Here is a 26,197-nt window from a genome sequence, read left to right on the forward strand (position 1 = left end):
GTCTCCAGGGAACTATGAGCTAAAGAAAGACACCAGTCTTTGCTGGGGACTTGCTGTGGACCAGGCCCTTTGCTAAATGCATAGTAAGCATGATCTCATCCAAGCTTCCCACTAAGTCTAGAAGATGGATATTATTATTCCATTTCACAGAAGCAGGAGCTAAGGCTCAGAGAAGTTGGATCACTTATATCAGCATGTGGAGCAGGGGCCTATTCCAGGGTTCTTTCCCTTGAGATGGAGCCCCCTGAATTTTAGTCCCAGGATTTATTCTCCAAACACATAGAGGTCAGTCTGTCTTTGTATCCTGCTCAGCAGGCAAATCAAAGCCTCTCTGAGCCGGGTCCCTATCCTCTTCTTTCCTTCTTCTCCATTCCTTTTCCCCCTGCATGTCCTCACGCCAACCCCAGTGCCTCTCCTTGTCCTCAGCAGAGGCGGTAAGCATGCTTGCCAGGGGCTCAGCGCTACCTGTTTCAGACCCCACCTCTTCAAGATGTGCCAGTCCTCAGGGCCTAACTGCTATTCCTCTCTCTTTGGAAACCTGTTCCCCAACCTGAGGGAGACAAGAAGCCTCTCCAGGGCAGGAAACAGTGGACACCTGTTCTTTGCCAGGACTATGCAAAGCACTTCATTGCCTCAGACAGTCTTCTCCCTGTGAGTCATAGCCCTGTGAGGTAGCTATGATTATTAGGAAACTGAGGTAAAGCTAGTTGCCCAAGGCCACCTGGTGCTAAAATAACAGTAGTATTTGCAACTAGATGTTCAATTATATGGACTTTCTACTGTGCACTGAAAGAGAAGGGACACTAGAGCATCATGAGAAGATAATAGGTCACCTGACTGACCAAAGGCCAGCAACCTCTGTGGCTTGACACACACGCCTATCTCTTCATCAGAGTCACTGCATGGTTCTTCAGGACTCTGTCCTCATCAATGCATCCTCTCCCCAATGGGCAGCCCAGGCCCAGCTCCTGGCTCTGTCCCAGGAGGGAGGCTGCAATGCAAAGATTCTCATTTTTCTATACTCCACCTTGCTCTCCTCCAGGGGCCTTCCCAAGCAGAGCCAGGCACATCAGGTTAACTTGCAACCAACCCTAGGAAGTTACAAGAACTCATTCTGGATTCCATTCATGCTCTGGTTTCTCTACGTGGATGTATTCACTCACTCAACATTTATTGAGTACCTACTGTGTGCCAGACCCTCTGACAACAACAGGAATGCAAAAATTGTTAAGACATGGCCCCTGCTCTTAAGGGAGAAGAAATGAGATTAGTGTGATCCTGCAGCCTGGAGCAAAAACAGTGCGCTCTGCAGACAAGGGGGGAAAGCGGACTGTGAATGTGGTGTGCAAGCCTGGGGATGAGTATGGGTGCCTCCCATGGAGAAAGCAGGGGTGGCAGAGAAAAATGTTCCAGACAGGGTTAAGGACATAGTCAAAGAAAATGCTGATGCTAAAGAAAATGGTTCTGTGTTCTTGGAGTACTGGTAGTGTAGGGTGTAGTGGTAGGAGATGGGATTAAAGGAGTGAACTTGTCTTAGCTCAGATGTAACAGGCCTGAGATGTGGATTTAGCCCCAAAGCTGTAGAAGAATTATACTACAGATAAAGAATGGCGGATGGGAGAGAGAGAGAGAATGAAAGAGAGAGAGAGAGATTGATTACAGGAAGGAGACGAACTGGGAGCTTGTTTAAGTGCTAAGAGAAGAAGTCTAAGCAGACACAATTCAATTGGCTTCTCCACTATTTGTCCAATAAAATCCTGGGCACACATAGCTCTGTCGTGACCACCTATCCTGTATATGAGTTGAGTGTGAGGCTAGATGCCACGTGCCCCTCCACTACTTACAGGAGCGCCAGGCCTTACATATTGGGCCTCATGTCTTCAAGAAGATGATGTGTTTGCAGAGTGAGCCAAGAGCAAATTAGCTTTTGACCTGGCAGCCCCTCCCGAGAGTCTGCCCATCTGCAGCCAGAGATGAGAGTGATGCCAGCCTGCTCCAATGTTTTCATCCATACCAGGGCCAAGCCCAGATGACCAGGCAGCCAGAAAGAGTTCCAGGAGGCACAAGGCAGGAAGTTGGGGGATTAGGAGGCACAGTGTGGAGAATGCTCTGGGGACATGAGCCTTGGTTTGTTGGTACAACTGTTCACTTATTCCCCTAAGGACCAAATGAGCTAAGTATGGCTGAGCAAAGGCTCTGGAGCCAAGCTGCCTGGGTTCAAATTTGGTCTCTGTGCTTTGGAAAATTCCATAAGCTTTCTGTTCCAGTTTCCCCTTTTTACCATGCGGTTGATGTGAGGATTAACCTAGCTTGTAGCAAGTGCCCTATAAATATTATTATAAACATTATTATTCAACAATGTACCTCTGCCAAGAACAAAATTCCCCTACTGCTCTTTAATTGTACTCCAGCCCGCCTCCTGGGAGAGATGATAGTGAGCTCCCTGGAGACAGGGACCATATCCTATTTGTCTCTCTGAACCCAGAGTGTCTTTGCAAAATTAATTCACTTACTAAATGAATAGACCAGGAAAACTTGTGACTTTCAAAAGATTATCATTATAAGTACATCTTTTATTTTTTAATCTTTGGTTCATTTCTCTTTTTTAAAATTTTTTTAGTTGTAGATGAACACAACACCTTTATTTTATTTATTTATTTTTATGTGGTGCTGAGGATGGAACCCAGTGCCTCACACATGCTAGGCAAGCACTCTACCACTGAGCTACAACCCCATTCCCTATAAGTACATCTAACCCCAAATTCCAAACTTCTCCATCAACACTTGAAATTGTGACTCCTTTTAGTGCCTCCACTGTCTTGTGATCATTTGCTAATGCTTCTGTCTCCCCCATGACATTGGGTTCCTTGAAGTTCCATGTCGTAGTCCAGTTGCCCAGTGAAGAATGCATATTTTTTTTTTCAACCATTCTGTGTAGGTGGCTGTAAAGGAAAAGATCTGTCCCCTGCTCTCAGGGAGTTAACAAGGCCTCTGTGTACTAGGGCATGCAGACAGAGCCCAGGGTGGGCACAGAGGGTCCATCAACCAAAGTCCTGCTAACCAAGCTGGAGAGCTACTGTGGCAGCCCTGAGTTGACCCAGCTTATCAGCAGTCTGACTCCAGAGATCTGGAGCCAAGTTGCTTGGACTCCAAGCATTCACATTAATAAGAGTCACCAACCACTGCCTGGCTCTCTGCTTCCATGAACTGTCAGCCTGGGGATTTGCAAATTCCCTCTGTAATTTTTAAATGGAAAACATTTTAATAAAAAGTCAATATTGGCAGATACACTCAGGTGGAATTCTTTCTCAGGAAGTAAAGAATAGGATCAAAAATATCCACACTAGAATGATTTTAAATGTCCCCAAGGAGCCAGCAAGAAGCAGGGCCCGAGGAAAGCACTGGGGTGAGGAGGAGAGTCTCACCTCCAGATGTGAAGCTGCACACAGCATTTCACTAGGGCTCCCTGAGGCCCCTGCCACCAACTGCTGAGGCTTCCACCTGTGACACACAGGTCTATGTACCCCCTCAGAAGGCCCGGGCACTCCTTGTCCTGGATCTTTTTCAAAACCTGTTGGCTTCTGTGGCTGGTGAGAAAACCACCTGCCAAGGTCCCTGATTTCCCAGGAGGTAAGAAGAAAGGTTCCCTCAGGGCTGCCCTGCAGTCTGACCTAACGTATAGTTTCTGAACCTTTCCAGGAGTTGGAATCAGGCTCGCGTGTCCCTGGAAGAGGCAGGTGTGGCAAGAGGTGTGGGAGTAACAACCTTGGGAACCAGGTGGCCTCTGGTTGTGACTCTGATTGCCACTCATTAGCTCTGTGATATTGGGCTGATTATTTCACCTCTTTGAGACTCAGTTTCCTCACCTGGACAATGAAAATAAAATCCCTGCCTTTTCTCTCTTGGAGATTTGACCTTGGGACCCAATGGCACCAATTGAACAGGGTGTTGTGGGTGAAGGGTAGAAGTTTCAGGACAGTGACAGTGGCCTGTCTGGCGGGAAGAATGCACCGTGGAGACCTGTAAGGCCTAACCTACTCTTCCAAAGTCAATTTCCAATTCTTCCCTTTTAGTCCTCACTATGTCTTAAATGAGTGTCAGGGGCATTTGAATGCCCCTCTGTCTGCACTGGGGAATCGAGCCCTGGGCTGAGAGGACACACCCCGTGTCTTCCCTCTCACCAGCCACAGGTTGTCCCATTGTCATTGTGAGGTTTGTTCGTTCACCCCCACTTGATAGATGAGGAAATGGAGACTCTTCTAAGGAAGAGGCTTGCCTCAGATTTCATGGTCAGTGAGCTGCAAAGCCTCTGGATTCAGACTGTAGAGCCCGTGTTCTTCCCACATGTGCACACTGCCCAACTCCAGGCCCTGCGGCCCCCTCTGCCCACCCTTCCTCCCTCCACCCCCACGTCTCAGTCCTTTCACCCTTCAACGTTTGGCTCAGCTCTGGCTGAAACTTTCCTTGTTTTCTTACATTTCTTCCTCTTCCAAATAACTTTTTAAGATTACACTTCTTTCCCTCTGGTTCTCAAAGAATGCACATTAAATTAGAAAAGATACACAGGGATAAAGAAGATAAAACCACTTAACAGCCCATCACCCAGAAATTTCCCGTTTTTTCTCTATGTATTTGTATACGTGTCTGCGTGTCCTTTTACCCAAAAGTTCTCTAAAACTTTGTCGTTCCAGCTTTTCTTGTGGCCTTTACAGCTTTGATATCTGAACCTGATTCGCCTACCAGACCATGAGCCCCTGGAGCGCAGGTTTCTGGTTCAGCTTCACAGACATGTACCCAGCTTCTAAGCTGCTATGGGGAAGAATGGGGAGTCCCAGAATGTAGGCAGAGGAGGCATTGAATGTTGCTGACACCCATTTAAGACCCCAGCAATCAGAGAGAGAAAGTGCCTCCAAGATATACCATTCTTTACTTTTCAGATTCAAACAGTTACACAGAAAGTTTCGGGGAGGTTCGTTCTAGAAGACTTAGGCTACACTACAAAGAGGAGCTGAACCTCGATTCACACCCCCGCTTCCCCCCCCACACACACACACTTCCTGCCTCTCTCACATTAAGCCTGCTCTGCAAACCCTGAGGCCCAGTGTTCTCATCTGTCAAGTGGGGATAGGATGATAGGGTTCTCATAGGATGCGATGTTAAGTGTGGACAGTTTCACACAGCCTGGAACCATGAATGCCAGCCCCTCCCTTTCTTCTTCCCTAATTATTCATATGACTGTTAACAGCCTCCATCTATTGTAGATCTGTCATGCCCTAAGCACTGTGGAGGATGAAAAAGATGCTCTTCCTGCCTTAAAATCCCACTGGGGATGAAAGGCTTGCGTAGGAGCTGATTGGAGAATAAGGTAGTCCATTATGGGAGCTAATTGAGCATCCCAGACCATGATGCACACTCGTGAGGGCCAGGAGCACTGGTGTTAGGGTCCACAGGGACTCTGCAGATGCAGAATTAACAACCTTTACTACTCTGGAACAGTCATGGCAGGAGGACTCCAGAGATGAGCTTATCTAGGCTCTCTGGCCAGAATTGGAATTTGTCTGCTTTGATTTTTTTTTTTTAATCTGTCTCATGTTAGCAGCTTGTCTGTACATTATAAATTACAGCAATCTGGTGGTTAGAGAATGCAAGGTTAGGTTGAATTAAGAGAATGAAATGAGACCACGACAATCAGAGAACTGAAACAGAGGAGACCAGAGGGTCTCCAGTCAGTCCTGCCTCCAAGCAAAAAGGGAGTTCATTAGGCTATTCTCTGTCGCTGTGTTTTTCCTTCCTGGTTTTCCTAACAGGAAGGAATTTATCAGAATTATCATGTGAGAAATCACAGTGAACATTTAAAGCATGACACTTTGGAGTCAGATCTGTTTTCTCTACCACTTGATAGCTGTGTGACTTTGGGCAAATTTCTTAGCCTTTCTGAGCCTTCTTTTCTACAAAGTGGAAACAACCAAACTGAACCTCTTTCATGTAGTGTATTGTACATTAAAAAAAGAATACTATTATGATGTTTATCATAGTGCTTAAAAAGTAATTCGTTTTCAGCATTGTTAAAGACAGACCTGTATTAAAACTGAGCAGGTCATTTTTCCCCAGATGTGCACATCTGAAGCACTCACTTCTTTGGCAGGGGGCTGCTTCTGGAAGGTTGAGGATTGTTGGACTAGGGCAAGGGAAAGAGCATTGATTCCCAAGTGACTTCTTTGGGGCAAGAGCTACCCACTTTTCCTCCTTCCCTTCCTTCTTTTCTTTTTTCTTTCTCAAAACTGGGACTGGAACCCAGTGGTACTCTACCACTTGAACTATGTCCCCACCCATGGATGGGTGGCAGGGTGGGGGAATTGCTTCTCCCCCAAAGACTCAGCATAGTAGAAAGGCAATGGGTTATGAAGTAACTGGTGTTGATCTTTCCATCTGTGTTCAGCAGCCTTCCTGATGGCGAGACGGGAGAAGACCCCAGGTACAGCCTTGGGACTGGGTTGGAAGTGGATCCCAACAAAGAGAAGGACCTGGGTGGGAGTTAGGGACCTGTGGGTGGGAATGCTGTGTTGGATTCAAGGCCATGCAGCCCACAGACTTTCAGAGGCATGAGGCTAGGCTATGCATTCTCATGAATGCAAAATTTGGTTTCATGTGGGAAAAAAAACAGACATTACAATGCTCTGTGTCCATCCAAAGGGCCATAGTACATAAACAAGCATCAATACATCTGTGCTGTTAAAATTTCATGGTGAGGAGACTTAGAAAGTAGATTAGTGGTTGCCAGGGGCTGGAGGGAGAGAGAGGGAAATGGCAGGGATTGCTAATGTGTACCAGGTTTCTTTCAGGGTGATGAATATGTTCTGGAACTATATAGTGATAATGGCTTCACAGCCTTGTGAATATATTAAAACCCATTCACAGCCTTGTGAATATATAATTATAATATATTTATATTAAAATATAAAATTTTAATATATTAATATATTAAAATTGTTTTTTAAAAATATGGTGGGAAAAGGACAAATAGAAAAACATGTCAAAAAAGGCTGTGGGGTGAAAATGTGGGAGAAGTTGAGAAACATGTCTAAGAAGAAGAACTGGGTGACCCTCTGGTCAGAGAGAAAACTCAGTCTTGTTGCTTTGTATTCAAAGCAAGTCTAAAAAATCCAAGGGAAATAGAAAAAGAGGCTCTGAGACTCTCAAAGCCCTTTTTCCCCTACCCTCTCCCAAAGGCACTGGAGAGACTCTCGGGGTGGTGTGAGGTCGGACGGGGAGGGTTGGCTCCACTGTGTAAATAAGTTTAAGCCTCCAGTCTTCATTCTCCCACACCAAAGAGACTTCAGTCCCCAGTATTTTCTCTACCCTTTCTCCCACCTTACCCCCAAAGTGATGACAGACTCAGCCTCTCAAGCTCATATTTATTGAGCCAAAAGTCAGTCATGGCATGTGACAAGTTGGGTATGTACAATGAAAGCAAAGTGACAGAATTTTTTGGCACTGGAGAAGTTCCGGGCAGTCCAGAGCATGTGGGCACCACAGCTGACGTTTCTTTCCTGGCAGATCCCACAGATTCCACAGTTGTCTTCTGGTGGGGCCACATGGGCTACAGATCACCCCGGAGTCCTTCTTGGCTCTCTGGGCCATAGTGGCCCACCTGCAGCATGCAGGCACCAGTGTCAGCTGCCCTGCCTGGTCTGGCCAGAGTGCTGCCAGCCCAGCAGTGTGTTCAGCCCTAACAGCTTGAGACCTTGACCTGATCACTTGAGCCCAGATGAAGAGGCTGGGTCTGCAGGGGCCACATCTTGGGCTTCATACTTCTCTGACCTGGGAGGTTCCCTCCAAGAACCTGCACAATGATGCCTTCCCCCATTCTCCCTCTTAAATGAACTGGTCCCCAGGATCTCCTAACACCCCCATGGTCAAGCAATGGAGGCTGCCCTGGAATACTCCATCTTACCTGTAGCTGCAGACTTGGTCCCAGGGGTTGCAGGAGCTTGGAATCTTTATGGAGGACGTGGTCTACACAGGCAGAACCTGAGGTGTGTCTTTCCTCCTCTACAGCAGCCCAGAGCGGGAGATGGTGGCTGACTCGGACATCAGGTACCATATCAGGGGCACTTGCCCTCTGGGGCAGATTCCTTCAGAGAACTCTAGACCTGAAGGGGAGACATCACCCTGAGGACAGCTCCAGGTTCCAGCCCCAGCTGCTTGGGAGAACAGGAGGAGCTCTGTGCCCCCAGAGGGTCTGCACATTGGGCTGTGCCTTTCACACCAGATCTCACGAATGGGGCAGTGTGGAGAAGAGATCTTGAAAACCACATTATGCCAAATGTGATTCCCTTGGCTCTGCTTTAAAAAAAAAAAAAAAAAAGTTCTTCCATTTGGAGTTCAGCAGTTTAGGAATACTGAAGACAGGAAGAAGTCGGAGGTGGAGTGATTACCTGGTTCATTCTCACTTTGGGCCCTCCCTTGGCTCAGGGTAGAGACTCAAGAAGGAGAGCTAACTGCAGGACTGGGGCAGGCTGGTCGTAGTCTGGGGAAGGCCAAGGTTTATCCCCAGCCACCTGAGGCCTGGACCATCCAAACCTGCCTCAGGCCCTGAAGGAAGGAGAGGTCACATGGTATAAATTTCTGACAATTGTACCTCCCACCTAGTGCTTCTCCCACCCTCTTAACCCAGTTTAAGCTATCAGCTTGACCACTATTCTGAGAACAAGACCCTGAGAAAGCCTCCCCCCCCATCTCCCAAACTGTATTTTTTAGGAAGAGAGGCCCAGTGGCTTACGCATCTCAGAAACCATGGCTGCTAAATGCTACTGTGGAAGAGAATATCACCTTTGAGAGTACTTTCAACAAACAAAGGTAAAATCCTCCCGGAGGTGGGAGGGTTCTGGGGGAGGGGAGGAATTGGTCTCTGGCAGTGTTGCCAGCCTGTCCCAGGTCCTAGGCCCCACCAGCTGCCCTGCCCCTCATCAGTCACCCACACCCAGTCCTGTTCTCCAGGCCACTTACCTGGGAGTCTAGCCAGCTCCATATGGTCAATCTGGAAAGACTCCAGAGTGCAGGGGCATGGGGCCGCACTGCCTGTGGGTAAGAGGAAGAAGGAAGCCATACTACCTAGTCTCCTAGCTGGTGGGCCGACTGACCAGCTCCATCTGATTCTCCATTCTCACAATCCCCACCTTCAGCTCCAAGACTCATGCACTAGTTTCCTTCCATGATAATAGTGATGGCCAGCCTTTGTTAGGGTCTTACCAGGTGCCAGGCACAGCACCATGCTTTTTTGTACATGCAATTATCCCTAACACCTACAACAACCTCAGGAGGCAGATTAAAATTTCCCATTTTACAGATGAGGAAACCAAGGCTCTGAAAGATTAGGTAACCAGTCAGTAATTAGCTGAAATGGATCTCAAATCCAAAGCTGCCTAAGAACACACTTGTCCACCAAGACACTCCGATGACTCCATGGATCCTGGCTGGCACCTTCCCAGGTTAAGAACTGGCCAGGAAAGGATGAGAAGAGCAGGCTAAGCAAATATTTGACCAGCTATCATCATTACCGCCTAAACCAACCAGCAGTGATTTTCCCAGGTGGTGCCCTGAGTGTGGGCTCTGGCTGCAGTTTTTCCCACTGCACAGAGACCATGGGCCCCCTCTTGTCACTAACTCTACATGTTTGCTCCCATCCAATTTCATCCTTCAAATATTTAACCTGCCTCAAGCATGCGTGAGGTGCTGACCTCAGCTCTTTTGATGCTCACATGGTGTTTGCCTGCACCTAAGTGGGAGGCCTAGTAAAGACATTGCTTATTCTAGGCACAGATACCCAGAAATTAATGACCCTGTGCAAGTGCTGAGGCTCAACTCTGGTCAGGCTTATCAGTGACATTCCCTGCCCCCACTCCTCTCCAGGTACAAGATGGTCATCGAAGCCTGCTCCCTGCAGCCAGACATTGACATTCTGCCCCATGGAGACCAGACCCAGATTGGGGAACGGGTATGTAGTGGCCTCCCTGCACTCCACTCATCACTCCCACTCCGCCCAGAGATCCTTCTCAGGGACAGTGGACAATGGGGAAGAAGGATAGCGGCGAAAGCTGATAAGTTGCCTGCAGTGGGGTCAAACCTGATGGTCATTCTTGGTGGATTCTCAGTCCTGCCTAATGGACGAGGTCAGCTTAGTGCCTGCCCAGGCTGGGGATGACTTGACATCTCCTTCACTCGTGCCCCACATATATATTATGAGCCCATATAGCACTGTTCTTGACCCAGGGTTGTATTGATCCTGCTCATTCTCCAGGTAGGTCCCCTCCTCCATAAGCTTAGACATATTGAATCCTCCTATGGCCTTCTCCTGGGTGTGATTTAAATCCCCACTTCCTTTGTCCTGGCTTACACTGGTTAGGTGGTCCCTAGCATCTACAAGATGAACCTTCAGACTTGAGAATCATGTCTCCCAAATGAATTTAGCAAACATGTACATGTTCCTTCTTTCTGCAAGGAAAGCCAACCCTCTGTCCCAAATGGCTCATGGTCCAGTAGGAACCAGAACAGTCTTCCATGAATGGCTGAGGGCATGATGTGTTTCTCCCTTTTGATGACAGGGCATCAACCTGTCTGGTGGTCAGCGCCAGCGAATCAGTGTGGCCCGAGCACTCTACCAGCACACCAACGTGGTCTTCTTGGTGAGTGCACCAGCTGACATTTCCCCTGGCCCTCACTTCTGGCTGCCACCCTTTGTGCACACACATGCACATGCATACACCCACAGGCAACAATGCCCAACAGCCTCCCTCTCCAGGAGCAAACCTCTCCTGATATTGCCTGCTTATCTTACTGATAGGGAAAGAATCCTAAGACCCAGGCAAGGACCCACTACAGATTTCATATGAGCCTGGCAGTAACCACGAGGCGAGGCAAGTTGTACTTACAGGCTGCCTCTCAGCAGGACAGACTCAACCTATAAACACACATGCAGCCCAACTATCAGAATGGCATATACATGAAATGCATGCTGCCACTTTCCATCTCATGCCCAGTACAGACATTGCTAAACTGCGTTATTTCCCACAGAACTCAACTTGGCCTCAGAATCCTCAACACAGCACTTCAGGTAACCACTAGCATTCAAACATGAGATCAAGCTTATCAGCTCTCCCTGCCCTACATCATGTCAACCTTTGTTGGTAACAAAGAATCCTAAGACCCAGCTCTTGACCTTGAAAATGTTGTTGGATCAGGGAGACAGACCTCACCCACATTCAGGAAGCACATCCAGGTCAAAGCCAAACTTTGGCACAGACTGTGAAGGGTCAGGCCCAGAGACAACTGTGAGGGCTGGAGACATCAGGGAGAGCTTACTGAAAGAGAACCTTGAAGAGCAGTCAATCAAACAGAAGGAAAGAGGCAGGTAATTTAGGTAGGGAGTTAGAAAAAGGAACTTCAGGTCTCTGATCCCAGATTTTTTTTCTCCCCATCCCACCACACAGTACTTGTCACTCAAGACACTTCAAATGTAAATATTCCTAGTCTTTGTTAGCATCTGACACATGTTCCACACTTTGTGAAGTTCCGGCTCATTCGTGATCCACATGAGATTTAAATAGCCTTGTTAAATAAAAGTTAAGTGGCTACTTTATTTTCATCCAACTTTTATTAAGCTCTAGCTCTGCACCCGGCATAGATACAAGGGGTCTCATATCCTAGGGACCTCACCATCAGGAGTGGATAAATAATTATCAGATCTGGCATTGTACAGGGTATCCCTGGATCAGAGAGGAGGGAAGGGTAGGAGCAGGGGGCCAGACAGGACACAGGAAGGACAATGAAGGATGAGTAGAGTTTCAGTAGGCAGACAGAAGGCAGATTGCACTCCATGCAGAGGGAACAGCTTGGGCAAAAAGCCTGGACTGGGAAGTTCCTTGGAAACCTGAAATGAGGAGAGGGGGACTTGGAAAGGAGAAATGAGGCTAGAAAAGAAACTTTTCCAGGTTGGAAAGGGCCTTGTAATACCATACTAAGGAGTTTGGACTTTATAAATGCTGGGGAGATGTTGAAAGTTCAGGAGACAGGAAGTGAACTGATTAGATCTGTTTGGGAGTGATCGCAGATCACTGCTCCATTTTAAGATGAGGCGCTTGAGGCTCAAAGAGGTTAGATGGGTTGTCCAAGGCCACTCAGCTAACTTGTGTCAGTTCCTAAATCAGCAATGATATAAGTCTGGTTTTATACTCAGTTATCCCTTATCCCACACTTGTCTCTTTCTTCTCCCCTATACCCAGGATGATCCTTTCTCAGCTCTGGATGTCCATCTGAGTGACCACCTGATGCAGGCTGGGATCCTTGAGCTGCTCCGGGATGACAAGAGGACTGTGGTCCTGGTCACCCACAAGCTACAGTACCTGCCCCATGCAGACTGGGTGAGGTGACACAGAGAGTCAGGCATGGAGGGTAGGGGTGGGGAGGCAGTCACATCTCTTTGAAGGAACCAGGTACTCAGTAGCAATTGTTGAAGCACAAGAGACCAGCACCGAATGGCCTCATGCAGGGTGGGCAACTCAGTCCAGGGGACTGCAGACACTCCCCACACTGGCCTAGGGCTCCTATGGGACACCCAAGGCTGGCAACAAGAAGTCTCAGGAAAAAGCAGACACTCAGCACCTAGCTTCTGATTCCTATCTGACTTAATGACACTCCCCAGCCTTGGAAAGTGTCCATTTGTATGGGAGATCCTCTTTCCACCTTCTAACCTTCTTGGGGGTGGATAGATTTAAGTGGGATCAGATGGAAAATATAGAAACAATAGCATTAGTAATAGAAAGGTCAGTGTCATCAATAGAATACAGTGTTTGTGAAACCATACATGAATTAAATTCTCATATTCCTCATTGCACAGAAAATAGCTACTTTTTTGGGGGGGGTGCTGGGGATCAAACCCAGGGCCTTGTGCTTACAAGGCAAGCACTCTACCAACTGAGCTATCTCCCCAGCCCCAAATAGCTACTTTTTGATGAAAGTACCCAGTTTCTGAAGATGAAGATAATGTGACATTTGAAATCTAGACCCTGCCTACTCCAACATAAAATTTCCCTTAAACAGCAGCAAAAATCTAAGGCCCACTCTGAGCTTCAGGCCTGTGCCAAATGGTCGTGCTAATTGCGCCCCTCAAAAAAATAAATCTTTCTTCCATGTGTGATGAGATCCTTCTCCACTGTGAAAAGGAAAAGAAAAAGAAGAAGAAAGAAAATTCCAGATTTTATTTTTTAACTATTAAAAAAGATGCAGAAGGTTTGCATCTAAGTTTCTGTGGTGACCTTGGCAAGGTATTTAGGACAATCCTGAGTTCAAAGAAGGCAGACCTGGAGGTGCCTTGTTCCCAGAGGTATCATGACGAGGATTCCCAGGCACTGCCCTACACCCCAGCATGGGGTGGGTGAGGGTGAAGGGATCATGGATGGTGTCAGTTAGTGGGGAATCTACATGACACTGGCATCATTGAATGTTTTAAATAAAAAGTTTTATTAATTTCAAAAAGTCACAGCCACACACATTTGAACCAGCAAGTGTTTTGCGAAGCACTGATGGAATATACCAGACCTGCCACCAGGAAGACCTAAAGCATGCAATTAGCCTATTAAATATATGGACACTGCTACCGGTGGAGCCCTTGCAGGTAACCAGCCTGCAGAACAGGATGCACTAATTTACTCTGCAGACCCAATCAACATTGGTGAAGGTATTATTACTACTACCCCCAGTCAGCAAATGAAAGACACCGTTCAAGTGGGTGAAGGGATGTGTCCACTTCCATTTCAGACACCACAGCCAGGTGAGGTGTGACCACCACTCCTCCCCCAAGCTAGCCTCAAGCCAGGTTTGTTTCCCTTTCCAGATCATTGCTATGAAGGATGGCACCATCCAGAGGGAGGGTACACTCAAGGACTTCCAGAGGTCTGAGTGCCAGCTCTTTGAGCACTGGAAGACCCTCATGAACCGGCAAGACCAAGAGCTAGAGAAGGTGGGTATTTCCTGGGGACCAGGTGTCCATTGCTGGATGGGAAGTTTCTAGTAGAACCAGAACTCACAAAGCCCTTCCTGTCCTTGTTGCTCCAGGAAGCACTCAAATAACAGATGTGAGAGCTGGCATGGACTTGCTCCTACTAGAGGAGAGCCAGTACCTACGCCAGGTAGCCCGGGCAGAATTAGGTGGACACCCCTCCCCTTATTCTAAGTATTTTTAGTTGCAAAGTTTCAGAAAATCAACTCAAACTGGCTAAGCAATGAAAAAATGGGAGTTAAAGATGTATTGGCTCATGAAATCCCAAAGTCCAGATGTGTCATAGCTTCAAGAATCTCTGAATTCAGGGGATCAAACACAGGAATCTGTTTCTTGCCATCTCTTGGCTTTGCTTCCCTCAAATTGGCTTCAGTCTCATGGTAGCAATGAGAGCCATCAGCAGTTGCAGACTTCCATTCTCTAACTCGACTCTGTAGAAAGACAGTGCCTCTCCCACAGTAGTTCAGCAAAAGGCCCAAGGCTGACTTTCATGGGTCCAACATAGTCATGTGCTCACTCCTGAACAAGTCCTCTTGGCCAGGGCAGTGGAATGTGAAGATTGGTCCTCCATGATCACGTATCCTCCCAAATCACTCAAATCACAAAACTAAATAGGAGAGAGATGGGCCCCCACTGGGAGGCTAGGGTGCCAATAGCCAGTGAAAGGAATGGAGTAAATCCTAGCAAGTTGAATGTGTGTCCATGTGGACCTTCCCCAGTCAGGGGCAACCCAGAATCCTGACACTGGTCATCACCAGGGTGGTCGCCCCCAACCTCCCTTTTCCTGTGTGTATACCCCGAGAACATGAGCCAGGCCCCATATGTCTTTCAGGAGACGGTCATGGAGAGAAAAGTCACAGAGCCATCCCAGGGCCTGCCCCATGCTATGTCCTCAAGAGATGGCCTTCTGCAGGATGAGGACGAAGAGGAAGGTACAGACAGCAAGACTGGGAGTGAAGTGATCAACCACAGGGAGACTAAGGTTTGGGGTTCTGGGTGTGATGAGAGTATGCTTGATCAAACTCTTGCCCTCTGGGTGCCTAGTTTTCCCATGTGTAAGTGGTAATTAAACTACCCCTTGGTCAGAGGGGTGTGAAATGTGAAGCCACAGTGGGGTTCTTGCTGCCTACAGAGGAGGCAGCCGAGAGTGAGGAAGACGACAACCTGTCGTCGGTGTTGCACCAGAGAGCCAAGATCCCATGGCGAGCCTGTGCCAAGTATCTGTCCTCGGCGGGCATCCTGCTCCTGTCACTGCTTGTCTTCTCCCAGCTGCTCAAGCACATGGTCTTGGTGGCTATCGACTACTGGCTGGCCAAGTGGACCGACAGTGCCCTGACGCTGAGCCCTGCGAGCAGGAACTGCTCCCTCAGCCAGGTGTGGCCAGAAACCCCCCTGCAGGCCCTGGGTGGGGGAGAGGGCTGAGCCCTCATGTATCCACGGGACCCCTCATTTTCTGCCTGCCCAGGAGTGTGCCCTGGACCAGACCGTCTATGCCATGGTGTTCACAGTGCTCTGCAGTCTGGGCATCGTGCTGTGCCTTGTCACCTCTGTCACCGTGGAGTGGACGGGGCTAAAGGTGGCCAAGAGGCTGCACCGCAGCCTGCTGAGCCGCATCATCCTAGCCCCCATGAGGTACTCCCCCATTCTGGCCATGCCAGGGCAGGTCACTGTGCTCTGAGCCTCAGCTCTCCCTTCTATAAAATGGGCACAGATGGGGGCTGGGGTTGTAGCTTAGTGTAGAGCGCTTGCCAAGCAGGTGTGAGGCACTGGGTTCAATCCTCTGCACCACATAAAAATAAACAAATAAAATAAAGGTATTGTGTCCATCTACAACTAAAATATATATATATATTTTTTTAATTTTTAAATGGGCACAGATGACCTCTGTCATAGGCTTGTGGGGGTGACATGAGGAGTGTGTATAGAAATGTCCTCCTCGTGAAAGAAGCAGGGAAAATCTGACAGTCGGCAGACCCCATGCTAGGTATTTTACATGACTGGCTCACCTAATTGTCACATCGGCCCTTCAAAGTGAGCGTCCGCTGGCCCTGGATACAGGTTGGTTCCCTTCCCCAGGTGGTGCCATCTGCCCATCTCTACCCACGAGTTCCGCTGCCTCCCCACTCTGCCTCTCCCCTCCACCAGCCAACCTGCAGGTTCTGACACTGGGAGCAGGGAGAGCTGTTCTCCCATAATGGGCTGCTGGGTGTGGAAGAGGTTTAACGCTATCTCCGTCCAATTGGTTGGCCAGCTCCATTTGAAACCACAATAGGCCAAAGGCTGCCTGGCCCCTAATGGATGTCTGACCTCACCACATGACTACAGTTTTTACTTTTCAGCCTCGTGAACTCTCTCACAAGGCTCACAGACATGGCCTCAAGTTAACTGACCCTCTGTTTGCCCCAGATCTGTGGTTCTTAAATCCTTGGATTGGGTTTGGCTGACTCCAGGTCATAGCCAGACAGCTGACAGCAACAGTGGCCTTGCAGAGTCAGCCAGCTGACACACTGTCCCCCAAGCCCTCTGGAAGGTTGTGCCTCTGGAGAGGACTCTGTGTCCTGGGAGGACAGCTGCTGAGTTATCAGGGTGAGGAGCTGCTGAGAAGGGTGACAGCGGTCACAAATGGGCCTAGAGTCCAAGAAGCTAATAAGGGGCCAGTGCCCCTTTGGGCAGCTATGGGAATCCTCAGAGACATAGTCAGATGTCTGCTGGCCCTCAAAGACAACTGCTTCCAGGAAGCCAGACCTACAGATGACTCTAGGGACACTTAAATAAAATAAAAACCATCTTCATTCAATAAGCAGAAAGGAAATCAATAACTGAATGAGTAACTGTTCTGTTTGCCTCTTAGGTTCTTTGAGACCACACCCCTTGGGAGCATCCTGAACAGATTTTCATCTGACTGTAATACCATTGACCAGGTAGATTTCAGAAAACTGTACCACTTTTCTCCAGTCCAGGGAAAGGCCAGGTCCCTGGGAACTTTTTCTCCTTAATGCTGGATTCCCCAGATCAGATGATCAAAGCCCTGAGGTAGGAACCCAGAGTCCCTGATCTCATTGCAATGTTGCCTCAGAGACTGAGGTCTCCCTATGAGACCTTCATAATAAGACTGAGGGAAACCAGATCTCTTTGGCTTCCATTCAAGACCCAGTGGCTCCTTCTAGAAAGGTTCCAGCATATTCTGAACCAAAGTAACTGATTATGTGAAGAATATTCCTTTGGATTCAGTCTGTCTTCTTTATTTACCATTGTACTAGATGGTGAGAAAACGAAGTCCTGATTCCTGCCTCAGGGAGCTTACAACATAGCTGGACAGATGAGATATGTGCCTGTAATAAAGTGAGAGAGTAAAACATGGAGGCAGGTAACATCCTGAACACAATTTAATGCCAAAATACACTTGCCTCTCTCCCCCCACCTCCCTCAGCACATCCCGTCCACGTTGGAGTGCCTGAGCCGCTCCACCCTACTCTGTGTCTCGGCCTTGGCTGTCATCTCCTATGTCACACCTGTGTTCCTTGTGGCCCTCTTGCCCCTGGCCGTCGTGTGCTACTTCATCCAGAAGTACTTCCGGGTGGCATCCAGGTGATGGCGGCATTTGCCAGCCTCAGGGGGCTGGGGGATGGGAAGTGCTTTGCAGTTGGGCAGTTTGGTACACTTATTAGAATTATCATTACAAAAGTAATACCCCACAGTTAATGTCTGAATTATTTCCTTGGGAGACATAGTTAGGAATGGAATCCCTAGATGAGAGTGTGTGCACATGTTCATGCCCTTCATTCATTCTGCCAGAATGCTTCCCATGAGGGTTGTAGTTTCTGTCAGCCAGACCAATTGCTAATGGTGTCAGAGCAGACAGCACCTGATAGGCGAGGTGTCACAGATACCACAACTCCCAGCCCACAGGAGTTTAGAGCGTGACTGGAAGCCTTGACTTGACAGAGCCTCTACCAGGTATCCATTGCCCTCTGGAACCCTGGAGCCAGGCATACCTCTTTCCTACTCAGAATTTTCTAAAGAACATTCTCTAGGCGTTCTTGCTAGGAGTGATTCTGTCCAACTCAGATTCAAAGAATTATAAGAAAAATATTTAAAGACCCAACAGGTTACTGTTTCTCAAACTGCCAATTACAAACTATCCGTAGGTCCTGAAATCAATATCATGGATCACAATGAGCATTTTAAAACAAGGAAATAGAACAGAAAATAACAAATTGTGTTCATATAGAAACTGCCAGCCTTGCTTCATGAAACCTTTGTTTTGGTCATGTAGGAGTATATGTACTGATTTGTGACATAAAATGTTTCTTACTGTGGATCATGGTCAGAAAGGTTAAGTACCTTTCCAAAGTGTGCACAGTTTGTTAGAAACTAGGGTCAAGATACTGATCAGCAATAATAATAATTAAATTTAGATGCTTTTGACTACAATAACCTGTCCAAAGGATCAAAATTTATATAAATGTCTTTTTGCTTGAATGGTCCATAAACTGCCCCCAGCACCTAGGAAGAACATAGTTCATTGATATTAGCAAAATTACAGTGACTTTTTGAGGACTGCACTGTACTCTGTACTTGAGAATATTTCCAAACACTTTGTAATACAAGCTGTTCTACAAAGTTCATTTCTTTGGCCAGAGAAAAAATGTTCTCCCTGATTCTCTGGTATCCACTCTGGCCCTGGAAACAATGTGTCCAGGAAAGCTGCCTCCTGCATGCAAACCTGGCCTGCCTGACATTGATGAGCTGTCAAGGTACAGCTGTGGAGAGTGGCAGGCCATTCTATCGCCATGGAAACCTCGCCCCACCTAAGAACGCTTAAGGTCCTGTTCTGTAATGTGCCAGTCTATAGTGATCCTTGGGAAAGGATATAATTGAAACTTAGAGCCTGGCCTTTCTATTCCTTTAGTCAGCTTCCTCAGGTTCAGGTACCCATCTGTAAGATGGATCCAGCACTGCCTGCCCACTTTATGTCAGTGCTAGGTGGTGCAGCAGGAGTGCAGACAGACACAGGCGTGAGGTGGACAATGCCCAGGATGACAGGAACTCTGCCTGGCAGGCTCCATTTAAGCATTTTACATCAGCGATCTCATTCAGTGCTTATGGTGTGATGGGGAAATCCATTTTACTCTCTTTCTCTAGGTAAGAAACTGAGACCTAGAGAGGTGAAGCCATGTGCCCACACAGTGGTGAGGCAGAACTAGGACTAGACCCGGCTGAGCACCAGCCTACCCTCCTAACCATCCTGCTCTCTTCCCTGGCACAGGGACCTACAGCAGCTGGATGACACTACCCAGCTCCCGCTGCTCTCACACTTTGCTGAGACCGTGGAAGGCCTCACCACCATCCGGGCCTTCAGGTACAGGTCCAAATTTCCCCAAGGTAGGAGTGGGGAGGCGGGGTCACAGGTCATGACATTGAACTCAAAGAGCCCCACTTAGGGAAGACCCAGGACATACTTCTCATCCCCTCCTCCGGCCCCAAGGCCCAGGTGATGTCCACCAGTAGGGACAGGCCCCAGTGAGCTCCAGCTATAAAATTCCAGCCCTGCAGACAGATCTAAGGCCTCTGTGAGCCAACACAGAACATGGGAAGAAATAAGGCCGGGATGGATCTTCAACAGTCAGTGCTAGAAAGGCCCTCAGATCCCTGGACCAGCACAGAGGCCTTCTGTTATTAAGAACCTCCTGTCACCAGACATTGCTGACTGCTCTTCATGCTGCTGGACTGCACTGCAACCCTAGGTGCTGAACATGATTGTTGCCATTGCACAGATAAGGAAACTGGAAGCTTAGGTTCCACACAGCCCATACTTAAAACTATTTGTTCATTCAACCCACATTTCCTGAGCACCCACACATGCTGAGCCCCTTGCTGAACCCCTTGCCAGGCACTAAAAAAGATGAGTCAGGCAAGCGGCCGCCCTGGAGGCATTTACAGTCCAGACTTAGAGCAGGCCAGGACAAATCCATGTGACAGCTGCACTGCAAGAAATGGGGACATGGGCTGTGGAAACATAGGAGGGAGGCAGTTGTGGACGGCTTCATAAAGAAGGTGTCATGGGAGCCAGCACTCAAAGGATAAGGAGGAGTTTGCCAGCCTGGAGAAATTTCCATTAAACTTTAGTGCCCCTGGCATCCTCTCACCATCCTGTGTGGCAGTGTCAGGCTGGACAGGAGCATCTGAGGCTGCCTAGTGGGTAGAGTTGGCTGTGGCTCCTCCAGCCAAGTCTTGGTTGGTTGTTGGGGCATTTATCATCCTACCAACCAAGCCAGAGACCCCTGACCCAGATAGTTGGGCTCTGGTCTCTAAGCTTCATCCAGAGAGTGATAATAGTTTATTTATAGAATGACACAGCTGCAAGGGGTGTGACAATAACCATGTGACACCAAACCCTGTAACCTGAGGTCTCAAGGACCAACCTAGGGTTCAGAAAAGCTCCTGTCTCCTCCTCTGGCCATCAAGTCCATCGTTGGCCTATTGTAGCACCACAGCCTTCTTTCACTCTTTGGCATGTGGGGCCAATGAGAGCTCATTCCTTGTCTGAGCAAAGCAGAGCTGTCCCCTGGCCAGGGTTCTGCTTCCTGCACATCCCTGGCCCCCACCCAAGCCTATGCTGCCTCCACACAGAAGCACAAGATTCTAGAGTCTGCTGCCAGCCCCCTTCCCTTCTTAAGCCTGTATTTCCCCAGTGTCTTCAACTTTCAGGTCCCTCGACATCCCTGGGCCTAGCTTCTGCTCTAAGTTTTGGCTTGTCCCTCTAACAATTGGTGTCCAGAGGTCTTCAGGTCTCCTGCCTGGAGCAGAGAGATTGTGACTTTTCCTAAAGTGGACCAGATTCCAGCACCCTGTCACCAGACTCAGTTCAAGCCTGTGACTCAGGCCAACCCTGTGGTCAGCCAAATAATTGCAGCCCAGCGAGGCTTCCCACACCCGCCCAGACACAGTGAATGATTCCTAAACTTAAATGAAAGACTTTTTAATCATCCCCGTATGTGTTTAATTTATCAGCTTTGGCCCAGCAGTCTGGTTTGCTGAGAGCTAACTAGCATTTATTGATTGTGCATTTACGGAGCGCCAAGTGCTAAGTGTTGCACGTGCATTATTACAGTTAATCCTCACAACAGCCTCATAACATAAGGATGAGAAGCTATAATCTACAGATGTACCCTCTACCGGAGAAGCTGGTAACCAATCTGAGGTCACACAGACCGTGAGAGCTGGTGGAGGGCCTTGCACCTAGGCCCGTCTGACCTTCTGAACTTATCCTAAAAGGCCCTGTTCTTTCACAAAAGAGTTTCCAGAGTACCCAGCACTGGGCTCAGTATTAAGTCCAGAGGTTGTTTTCAGTCCGTGTAAGAATTATTCCCATTGCCATTTTACTGATGAGGAAACTGAGGCTCCATCCTGACACACAATTGTGATATTCAGATAACTACCAGCCTGGGTTTGCACAGCTCCAAAGTTGGTCTCTTCCCCGGTCCTCAGAGACACCACATAGAGGCTATGTGCTATAGGTATGACACATTATACATACATGGAATATAACTTCCCATTCTTGTGGTTGTACATGATGTGGAGCTACACTACTCACGTAGTCATATATGAACATAGGAAAGTTATGTCTAGTACATTCTACTTCTTTCCTTTTCCCTTCCCCCCTCCCTTCCCTTCATTCCCCTTTGTCTAATTCAGTGAACTTCTGTTCTTCCCCCCACTACTGTGTGTTAGCATCCACATATCAGAGAGAATGTTGGGCCTATGGGTTTTGGGAAAGAGATCGTTTTTTATCCTAAAAGCAATGGGAGCCATTGATATTCTCAGCAGGGCCTTAATTGGTGATTTAGAAAGATCATGCTGGCTGGCTGCTGGGTGGAGGTAACACACAGGGAGATCCAGCACACCTATCAGGAGTTGATGCAGAAGTCCAGGAGAGGTTTTTCTGGCAGGAGAAAGGTGGACAGAGGCAAGGATTATTTGAATGTATATGTAAGAGGATGTGTTGGGGGTTGGGTGTGAATCCAGGATATTCCTGGTTCTGGCCTGAGAAACTGGGTGGATGGCAGTGCTCTTTATTCTCCAGGGAATAACAAGCCTTGGAGTGAAAACAGTTTGGAGGAGGTGGGACTCAGCAGGTTAGAATAAGTCAGAGGTGTGGGAGGGCATTCAAGTGAGGAATGGCATATATAAGATGGCAGAGGTGGCCCAGTCTGGGGGCCAGTGAGGCCCGGTGGCCCCTCCTAGGAGCTATGTGGGCACCATTATTCCCTCAGAACCTCCTCATCCTCCCTCCAGGTACGAGACCCGGTTCCAGCAGAAGCTCCTGGAATACACGGACTCCAACAACATCGCCTCCCTCTTCCTCACGGCTGCCAACAGATGGCTGGAAGTTCGCATGGCAAGTGCCACCTACTGCTACCCAGATCCTGGACAGGTGTTCTGATAGGAGTCTGGAGCCAGAGCAAAGGCCAAACATGGACCAGGGTGTGGAAAGAGAGAGTGGGGGACCAGATTGTGTGGATATAGAGCTTTCCTGCTATCCCAGCCCTGGTGCTCCTTCCAGCATCTAACCTGTGTCCCCTTCCCCTGTATTACTGCCTGGGGACTTGTTTGTCCAAGGGTTGTGCCTGGAGCAAGAATAGTTGTGTGTGTCCAGTGAGTGTGTCTGCAGTGGGTCACAAGACACACACACACACATACATGTTGGGCCGGCTGGTAAGGCCCGCCTGCTCAGGGACTGGGGGAGCCTAAGTTTGGGGGCACTTGTGGGCTCCTGGACCTGGGCTTCCACAGCCTCCTGTGTGTCTGATGCGTGTGTGACGTGGAGCTGGTCTGGGGATGTCTGCACTGCTCCTTGTCCTGGATGGGCGTGAGCCGGGGCCAGCTGCTCTCCCTCCTTAGGAGTACATCGGTGCGTGTGTGGTGCTCATCGCAGCTGCCACCTCCATCTCCAACTCCCTGCACAGGGAGCTCTCTGCCGGCCTGGTGGGCCTGGGCCTCACCTATGCCTTAATGGTGAGTGACAGCAGGCTGGGATGGGGAGGGGTCAGACACTAGCACTCCCGGAATCTCAGAGCTCCTTCCCCAACCGAGTCTTGAGATACCCCCAACCCAGGCCTTCCCATGTGGGCAGAATGACTGACTAACAGGATCCTGGCCCCAGACATGTGGTAGGTAAAGAGCCACATTCCTTGTGCCTCCAGGGAGGACCACTTTCAACAGACAGCCAGTAGGCAACATCTGACACCTGGGGCCCCCCGTCCTCCTCAGCTGTAAGGAGAGCCATTCTGTGGGCTGGGGCAGAGCTACGTGATCAGTGAGCATGACTGGCTTACTTCCCTCAGGTGTCCAACTACCTCAACTGGATGGTGAGGAACCTGGCAGACATGGAAATCCAGCTGGGAGCCGTGAAGCGGATCCATGGGCTCCTGAAAACGGAGGCAGAGAGCTATGAGGGGCTCCTGGGTGAGGGGCACCAGAGGAGGCTTTTGGGGGAAGGGCCCACAGGAGGGGTGTGCTTGGGCTCGGGGGATGATGAGGGAGCCTGGGGCTGGTGGCCTTCCTAGATACCAGCTGTGGCCCGTGCCTGGTGGCTGACACCCAGCCTGGCCCCTAGCACCATCACTGATCCCGAAGAACTGGCCAGACCAGGGGAAGATTCAGATCCAGAACCTGAGCGTGCGCTACGACAGCTCCCTGAAGCCAGTGCTGAAGCACGTCAATGCTCTCATCTCCCCAGGACAGAAGGTCAGGCCAGCCGCCCAGAGGGCGTGATGCAGGACAGCTCACGAAGTCCCCCACGGCCCTCTAGGCCTCCTCCTGGCCTTACCCATTCGTGCCCCGAGTCTCCTGGCCCTGGGTCTGTCACACTGACCGCCCCCCTCCTCCTCTTGCTGTCCTCAGACCTTGTCTCCTCATCTGTCCACCAGAGACAAACAGCCTGAACTCCCCTGACTTATAGGGGTTTTCCCCTGGCTTGCACCGCTCCAGAGCTTCTCTGCCTAGGGCAAGATGGCAAGGCTGTCCTTGTCCTGAGGGAGGGAGCCCCTGTCTAGTGCTCTGACCCAATTCTCTTCATGTCCCTCCTCTCTAGCCCCATCTTTCTCCGATGCTCTCCTTCTCCTTCCATCTCTTTACCTCTCTGTCACTGTCTGTCTCACTGTCTCTGACCTTTGGGTATAACTCTGTCTTTGCTGCTGTTTTCTCCCATATGTCATTGCCTCACTTGTCCTTCTGTTCACTTTCTCTGAACCTGTATTAGTCTCTTATCTTAAATTCTATTGGAACCCAAGAGCCAGGAAGCAATGAGGTCAGAGATGGCTCAAGGTGGGGTGCACAGATACATCCCTGCACACCTTCTTGTCCTCTTGCTATACCCAAGTGTACAGAGACACAGCAGGGCCCCTTGTTCCCCTGCAGCCACATACTTGGTACTCCCAGATCCAGGAAATTGGATGTCAACACCTTGCACTGCGATCTCAGTTTGCTATGTGAGCCCCCTCTGGACCTACCATAGAAAAGAGGCCCAAACCTATGGCCCAGGATGAGAGGAGAGACTGTGATCTTTTCCACCTGCACATCCCCCAGAGCTAGCACTAGAGGCCACTCCCAGCAGCCCCAGAAGCCAGAGCCACACACTTGCCTCCCTTTTTCCAGATTGGAATCTGTGGTCGTACAGGCAGTGGGAAGTCCTCCTTCTCTCTCGCCTTCTTCCGCATGGTGGACATGTTCGAAGGTGAGTTGTACGTTGGGCACCACAGGCTACCTCAGTCCTGACCTGTGGTCATATGTTACAGGAGACCCAGCAGTCACTGCCTTTCTCTGCCTCCTCATTGGGGCCCATGTCCCAGACTGAGCCCATCTCCAGCACCACCCCACCCCTGGTGGTGCCCACCTGTGACGCATCTCTGTGCAGGGCGCATCATCATTGACGGCATTGACATCGCCAAACTGCCATTGCACACCCTGCGCTCGCGCCTCTCCATCATCCTGCAGGACCCTGTCCTCTTCAGTGGCACCATCCGGTGAGCCTCTTCACCCCAGGCCCACAATGGCTCAGCTCTATCAAGACTGCAATGCAGAGAGGAGGGCACGGGCGTGGGGGGACTGGGATCTTCAGCCAAGTGTCACCTTCCAGCCCTTCTCATGAGGCCAAGACAGGCACTGGTGACATCCTCACTCCAGCTCCCAGTGCTGTCCACCACCCACTGCCACCACCTTGGTGCTCCCCACCCAGCCAAGCCTCCAAGTCACTCAGTTCTCACTCATCACCCCTTCACCAGCCTTGCCCTCTGTGAGGACCCTGGGGAAGGAGGCAGCCCACTGCTCCCCTCCTACAGGCTTTCTGTGCCACCCTCCAGATTCAACCTGGACCCAGAGAAGAAGTGCTCAGACAGCACACTGTGGGAGGCCCTGGAGATCGCCCAGCTGAAGCTCGTGGTGAAGGCGCTGCCGGGAGGCCTCGGTAACAACTCCTGGCTGCACAGTCGGGCTGGCTGGGTGCTAACAGAGCATGTACGGGCTAGGGAGGGAAGCCTTACAGCCACATCTGAGGTGCCTGAGCTTGAGGTCTGGGATCTGACGGGACCAGAGACCATTTAGTCCTACCTTTCATCATACAGGGGCCCAAGAAAGATCATGACTTGCTCCAGGTCACACCACAGGTCAGTTCAGGCTCTCACCTCTCCTGCAGGGCTGGGCTCAGGGAGAGAGTAGAGGTCACTATATGATAGAGTTTGTAAGTCTTCCATGCTAGTATTTTCAGCCCTGCCCTGCTCAATCCCCTGCCCTGGAGAAGAGAGAACAGAGTGGAAAATTGTGGACACAGTTCACTGATAGAGCCTATTAGGAAGACTACCCTATCCAGGGAAGGGCAGGCCCTTGGGGGTGCTGAAGCTCCTGATCAGTGGGGCCTGGCCAACCTCTGGCTTCAGTGAATCCCCCCTCACTGAGGCCCCCACTCATGCTGTGCGGCCACACACCCCCTCCCAGGATTGCCAAGCCACAGCAGCACACACCACCACATGTGCCCTTCTCACCTCAGTCCTGCAGATAGCATCTGGGTTGTATCAGGTGTGTTCCTGACACACAACCACACAGGGCAAACGCCCCCCAACCCGTGCCATCTGCTCTGCTCAC

At 49.6% G+C, this 26,197-nt stretch overlaps 1 protein-coding gene across 2 annotated transcripts in view; it reads left to right on the forward strand.

The window, feature by feature from the left end:
- ABCC8 (ATP binding cassette subfamily C member 8) overlaps window positions 1-26,197 on the forward strand; it is a 73,690-nt gene that overhangs the window by 45,886 nt on the left and 1,607 nt on the right. The window contains exons 17-36 of one of the 2 annotated variants that reach the window (XM_079103683.1): window positions 6,440-6,475; window positions 8,059-8,097; window positions 8,761-8,859; window positions 9,913-9,997; window positions 10,605-10,685; window positions 12,282-12,419; window positions 13,892-14,017; window positions 14,889-14,988; window positions 15,189-15,430; window positions 15,522-15,688; window positions 16,908-16,977; window positions 17,487-17,644; window positions 19,326-19,418; window positions 22,355-22,457; window positions 22,961-23,074; window positions 23,404-23,524; window positions 23,676-23,806; window positions 24,716-24,794; window positions 24,975-25,083; window positions 25,420-25,523. In XM_079103683.1, the coding sequence (XP_078959809.1) occupies window positions 6,440-6,475; window positions 8,059-8,097; window positions 8,761-8,859; window positions 9,913-9,997; window positions 10,605-10,685; window positions 12,282-12,419; window positions 13,892-14,017; window positions 14,889-14,988; window positions 15,189-15,430; window positions 15,522-15,688; window positions 16,908-16,977; window positions 17,487-17,644; window positions 19,326-19,418; window positions 22,355-22,457; window positions 22,961-23,074; window positions 23,404-23,524; window positions 23,676-23,806; window positions 24,716-24,794; window positions 24,975-25,083; window positions 25,420-25,523 (2,195 nt within the window). The remainder of the gene's footprint in view (window positions 1-6,439; window positions 6,476-8,058; window positions 8,098-8,760; window positions 8,860-9,912; window positions 9,998-10,604; window positions 10,686-12,281; window positions 12,420-13,891; window positions 14,018-14,888; window positions 14,989-15,188; window positions 15,431-15,521; window positions 15,689-16,907; window positions 16,978-17,486; window positions 17,645-19,325; window positions 19,419-22,354; window positions 22,458-22,960; window positions 23,075-23,403; window positions 23,525-23,675; window positions 23,807-24,715; window positions 24,795-24,974; window positions 25,084-25,419; window positions 25,524-26,197) is intronic. The other variant, XM_079103684.1, reaches the window with a different exon arrangement.

The sequence above is a fragment of the Sciurus vulgaris genome, assembly GCF_902686455.1.
Source record: "Sciurus vulgaris genome assembly, chromosome: 11".
Classification (NCBI taxonomy): domain Eukaryota; kingdom Metazoa; phylum Chordata; class Mammalia; order Rodentia; family Sciuridae; genus Sciurus; species Sciurus vulgaris.